This window comes from Dipodomys ordii, unplaced genomic scaffold (assembly GCF_000151885.1).
Source record: "Dipodomys ordii isolate 6190 unplaced genomic scaffold, Dord_2.0 Scaffold51, whole genome shotgun sequence".
Taxonomy (NCBI): Eukaryota; Metazoa; Chordata; class Mammalia; order Rodentia; family Heteromyidae; genus Dipodomys; species Dipodomys ordii.
Window position 1 is genome coordinate 3,963,196 of NW_012267267.1, and position 6,000 is coordinate 3,969,195.

A 6,000-nucleotide genomic window follows, 5' to 3' on the forward strand; every position below is an offset into this window, starting at 1 on the left:
AGGCTAGCACCTCTACCACTTGATCCACAGCACCACTTCCAGCTTTTCTGAGCAGTTTATTGTAGATAAGAGTCTCACGGACTTTTCTGCCTGGGCTGGCTTCTAACCACGATCCTCAGATCTTAGCCTCCTGAGTAGCTAGTATTACAGGCTAAGCTAGTAGCACCTGGCCATATTTTTTAATAAGGGAAAAGCTAGTGATAATCTAGGAAGAATATACGTGTAATCTTAAATTCTGTTCTAATTGGTCTGTATGTTCTGTGCAGTCTTGTGCCCATACAGATTTGGAATAGTTATTTCCATGGTGATTTCTTGAATGATATATGGCACAAGTAATCTAATATCTGCATGAGCTATAATTTGATCATGTGTAGGAATTGTAGTAAATCTTGTTGAAAGTAGTTTCTATTAAATTGGGAGGTATTGCTGGGCATCGGTAGCTTATACCTATAATCCTGGCTACTCAGGAGGCTGAGATCTGAGGATGGAAATATGAAGCCAGCTCAGGCACGAAAGTCCTGAGACTCTTATCTCCAATTAAGTACAAAATCCAGAAGTGGAGCTGTGGTTGAAGTAGTAGAGCACCAGCCTTGAGAAAGAAAGCTCAGGGACAATGACCAGGCCTTAAATTCAAGCCCCAGGACCAGCAAAACAAACAAACAACAAAAAAGTCCCAAAGAATAAATGAATCAGTAATAGCTTTGGGAATAATCTGGGGTTCTAAATCTCATCATTTGAGGGGGTCTTCATGAGTCAAGATAAATACGATTTTTAAGCTTTCTATAATTTGCTTTATACTTTAATTTTTCTGTTTCTATGAACCCCAAAGTCTCATACATTTTTATTACTCAGTTCATATTTCTAAAAGTTTAAACATTCAAACCTTTATCTGAAAGACAAACTACAATGTTTAGTAAATCATATGACAAACATATTAACAATAAATTGAATAATTTATTTAAAATTCTACTAAAGGCTAAAACCAAGACTTTTTGTTCTTCCATGTCAGGCATGTCCATTTATCATTGATATCTGTGCAGAAAACTGCAAGCCAAGAATTAAAGCTGTCCATATGGAAGCATGCAGTGGGCAACTTGAAAAGGCCATTTGTAAATCTGTGATTAGCAGGAGTGATGCTAAAGTAATGGATGGCTATGAAAATATAATTGTACATACATACAATTGTGATACCTGGATAACATCAGTTATTGAAAATAAGGTATGAATTATTGAGCTGTTGTCCCTAGTTTTGCTAAAATGTTTATTAATAGGTTATCTTCTTTCTTACACTTTTCACACAGTAATTAAATATCCCATTATATTAATAATGCTTATAATGGACAATTATTCCATCTGCTTGTTTGTAAATCAATTGGGGTACAAGAATACCTACATGATTTTTATTTATTTATTTATTTTTGGTTGATTATGGAGCCTGAACTCTAGGTCTGGGTACTGTCCCTCAGCTCTTCAGCTCAAAGATAGAGGTCTACCACTTGAGCCACCACACCACTTTCAGCTTTTTCTGCTTATGTGGTACTAAGGAATTGAACCCTGGGCCTCATCCATGTTAGGCAAGCACTCTACCACTGAGCCACCTTCCCAGCCCCTACATGATTTTTAAAGGCTTGAAGTGTTATTATTATTATTATTATTGCCAATCCTAGGGCTTGAAGTCAAGGCCTGGGCACTGTCCCTGAGCTTCTTTTGCTCAACGCTAGCACTCTACCACATGAGCTACAATGCCACTTCTGGCTTCTTCAGTTTATGTGGTTCTAAGGAATCAAGCAGTCTACCAGTAAGCCACATTCCTAGCCTGCTTTTATTTTAAAATATTAGAATTAACTATTTTAACTTTTTGGGCATCAATGAAGATAATCTTTGTGCAAACTGCTTAATTTGTTATACAACAGGGGCTACCAGAAAGTATAAGACATAGTCTTTGCTTTCAAGACATTTATGAGCTAGTCAGAAAGACAAAGTGAATACTCCCAAAAGAGATCAGAGAAAAAGTGAATGCTAAATTATATAGTACTGTTCATATATGCCTAAGTTTTATTTTATTACTATCTCTTGTAGTTGTCACTCATTTGGAGCAAAGAAGTTGAATAAGGAATAAGTTAAGAGGAATGTGGTGTAACATTTTAGCATTGGTGGATGACTAGGATTCAGATACTTTGAGAGTCTTTAGAAGCAAGGCAGATAGTGAAAGGAGAAACATGGGAAAAGGATAGTATGAAATATGGAGGAAACAGAGTCACTGATTTGCAGAAGCAGGAAGCTAATGGAAGGGAATCACTACCTTATCCCAGCCCTGTGCTGTATTACCTACCATTTCACAACTCTCTGCCTCCTTTTGCCTTAGGAAAAATAAATTTCTCTGTCAAAATGTGGAAGTCTTAGTAACAGTTGAGAGGTTACTACATGTACCAGGCATTTGCCTATATTAACACATTTACTTTTCATAATGTTCGTAAGGTAAGTTCTATCCCTGTTGAACACATAAGAAATTGAAGCACAAGGCAATTCATAGGAGAAAAGGGGTAGCAAATTGTACTCAGAGGGTCAACACTAAGCTAGTCCTTTGTAGTCAGTCTAGCAGGGAAGAATTCCAGCTCTGCACTGCTGTCAGTTTTTTTCTGCCTTTTTGCTTTCTATCTGGCCTAAGAACCATTATTTGTTAACTCAGTTGTCACCACTATGAAATTCTCCTTGAAACTTCAGTGTGAGCTAATGTTTCTCTGTGCTTCTATAGATCCCTATTAATAGCTCTTTTACATGACTTAGCAAAGAATTTTACAATTGTCATTTTGTCTGTCTTCTCTAGACTGTACACTAGCTTGGAGTTATTAGTTGTGTTTTTTATTCTCACACTAGAACTTAGAACAGTGTTTGACATCCATTAAGCATATGCTTATTGAATGAGTGAATGAAGGAGTAACACAAAGGATGTTTCAGGCATTTTAGTGGGAAAGTAGTATCAGAGTAAATGGAAGGTGGAAAAAAAACACAACTGGAGATAAAAGAGATACTGATTATTGCCAAGGATGAGATAAGGTGGCTTTAGTATCCACCATGACCTGGGAATGAAGATAAGGGGTAAAGCCAAGTCAAATGTAGAAGAAAAACTTCCTGCAGTTTGTAATAGTTTAGAATAAGAGTAGAGAAAAGGTCATGGCACAAAGTTGACCCGAATGAGAGATATATGGACTATATTAAAACAGAATTTCAAGGCTTATTTTAGGTGTTATATTTGCCTCTGTACTCATTAAAGAAAGAACTAATAACTTACGGAATTTTTTTATAGTCAGATGACAAAGTGATTATTCATATCAACAATGAGTTGAGCAAAAACTGCGTAAACAACAGAGGACTCAGCATTTTTGCAGTTGAAGTGGCACCAAAATCTACAATGGTAATGCTTAATTTTCTAATTTAACTCTTTTGTCTTATCTCTTTGAAAACTGTACTATGAATAAATATATAGATATGAAATGAGGTAGAAAATTATTTCAAGTGTGATATTCACATCCATATCATTCTATACCTTGACACAGAAGCTAAATCTAGTCTGTCATTATTTTGTTGACAATGGGAAGTTCACTTAAATGTCTGCTCATTTTTTCTAAAGGTAAAATTAAGATAGCAAAACTAGTTAGGTAGTACACAAGGCAAATATAAACATAAAAATTAAAATTATACCTCCTTGACAACTTACATATGGTAGTTGAGTTTTTTTTTTAATAAAAAGCAATAATTTGGCTGGGTACTGGTGGCTCATTCCTGTAATTTTAGCTACTCAGGAGGCTGAGATCTGAGAGTAGTGGTTTGAAGCCAGCTTGGGCAGGAGAGTCCAAGAGATTCTTATCTCCAATTAACCACTACAAAATTGGAAGTGGAGTTTTGACTCAAAGTGGTAGAATGCTAGCCTTGAGCAGAAAAGCTCAGGGACAGCGCTCAAGCCCTGAGTTCAAGTCCTATAACTGACAACAACAATAATAATTTGACCCACCTTATTCAATCTAGGCAGATGTACTTCCTAACCAAGGTTAGCCAACCCTAAATAATGACAAAAGTAGAGATTCTACAACATGCAGGCTTAAAGTAGCTCTGTTGGAAGAAACCCTTTTGTATATATTGGTTAATTCTTAGTTGCAATCTGAGATTATTTACTTTCATTAAAATGATATGTGAATCAATACCTATCATGTTTGATAACAACTCGGTAATGGGTATTGTACATTTATTATATCATCTTCTCTATTTTTGTATATGTTCAATTTTTTTTTTTTTTTGGTCAGTCATGGAGCTTGAACTCTGGGCCTGGGCCCTGTCCCTCAGTTCTTCAGCTCAAGGCCAGCGCTCTACCGCTTGAGCCACAGCACCACTTCTGGTGTTCTAGTGGTTTATTGGAGATACGAGTCTCATGGACTTTCCTGGCTTTGAACTATGATCCTCAGATCTCAGCCTCCTGAGTAGCTGGGATTACAGGTGTGAGCCACTGGCACCCAGCTTGTTCAAACATTTTGATAGGAAACTAAAAAAGAATACAACTTTCCTCCTAATTAGGAAATTTAGTAATGCTGACCATTTTGTTATAAAACAGAAAATCTTTGAACATCATATAGAGAAAAGTACACAGTGTGAGTTAATAATAGGAATTTTAATGATACCAAATATTCATATTAACAATAAGATTTTCTATAATTATGTAAGACAGAAAAAAGAACTCTGAGTTTTAGATAAGACTAAGTAAAGAGCAAAAAACCACTATAGTTTTTCCTTCTTTCCTTCCTTCCTTTCCTTCTTCCTTCCTTCCTTCCTTGCTTTCTTTCTTCCTTTCTTTCCTTTCCTTTCCTTTCCTTTTTGAGACAAGCTCTACCATGTTGTTCAAGCTAGTCTTGAATTCATGGTCTCTGCTTCAGATTCCCAAGTACATGAGGCTATAAGAATATGCCACTGTACCCAGCATCACAGAGATATTTCTCTTACAAGTCTAGAAATGTTGTCCTATTGAAAATTAGCCAATTGATTAAAAGGAAGTAAAAGTTATTTGTTTTTATATGCAGGTTTGTCAACATGTAATGCCCTTGAATGAGCAACAGGAATGGATATATTATTGTGTGTACTCCCTTATATCTTAAATAATACTACTTGGAGCCATCAAATAAAGAATTATTTTAGATTATTTTGTTGTTTGTTACTGAATGAAATGCTATTCAATTTAGCTGATGTACCTAATTAGTAATAATTAAATTATGTACCCTTATATTTTGTGTCCATGTTATATACTTTATTATTAAAATATAAATAATGCTTTAAATATGTGGCTTTCTTGTTAATTTAATAGAAAACCTAAGTGCATTTTGCTTAGGAATAGTAAAAAGTTACAGATAATCTTTTAAAAATAAAACATTAAATTCTTCAAAATTCTATATATTTTTGGTATATTACAAAATGAAAGAATATAAATATAAAAAATAAATTTAAACTACTAATCATAAAAAAGAATTTTTTTTTTTGGATCCGGTTGTGGGGCCTGAACTCTGGGCCTGGGCGCTGTTCCTCAGCTCTTCAGCTCAAGGCTAGCGCTGTACTGCTTGAGCCACAGCGCCACTTCCGGGTTTTTTCTTTTTGCTTATGTGGTGCTGAGGAATCGAACCCAGGGCCTCATGCATGCAAGGCAAGCGCTCTACCACTGAGCCACCTTCCCAGCCCCAAAAAAGAATTTTTTTATGTTAAGGTAACAGGAGGAATAGTTTGTTTTAACAGTAAAGTTTCTATTAATTTACTTATGGTTTGTTAGGTATACTCTGAAATAATAGGAATAAAAGATAGCAGTTAGTGGAATAGTACATGGTATGAAAAGTGATACTAAGCAATTAAGAACTGCATGCCAATATCAGTGACAGAATGTGTGGCTAGTAAATGTCAACGTTTGAAATATGAATGCCATATGGCAGGTATTATGTTTGTACCTAGTGCATACTAGCACATAAT

At 35.4% G+C, this 6,000-nt stretch overlaps 1 protein-coding gene across 1 annotated transcript in view; it reads left to right on the top strand.

Moving 5' to 3' along the window:
• Efcab7 (EF-hand calcium binding domain 7) overlaps nt 1–5,320 on the top strand; it is a 36,125-nt gene extending 30,805 nt beyond the window's left edge. Inside the window, exons 11-13 of the mRNA XM_013020642.1 lie at nt 1,010–1,219; nt 3,308–3,415; nt 5,070–5,320. Coding sequence (XP_012876096.1) covers nt 1,010–1,219; nt 3,308–3,415; nt 5,070–5,144 — 393 coding nt within the window. The 3' untranslated portion in view covers nt 5,145–5,320. The remainder of the gene's footprint in view (nt 1–1,009; nt 1,220–3,307; nt 3,416–5,069) is intronic.
• Nucleotides 5,321–6,000: the final 680 nt, after the last annotated feature.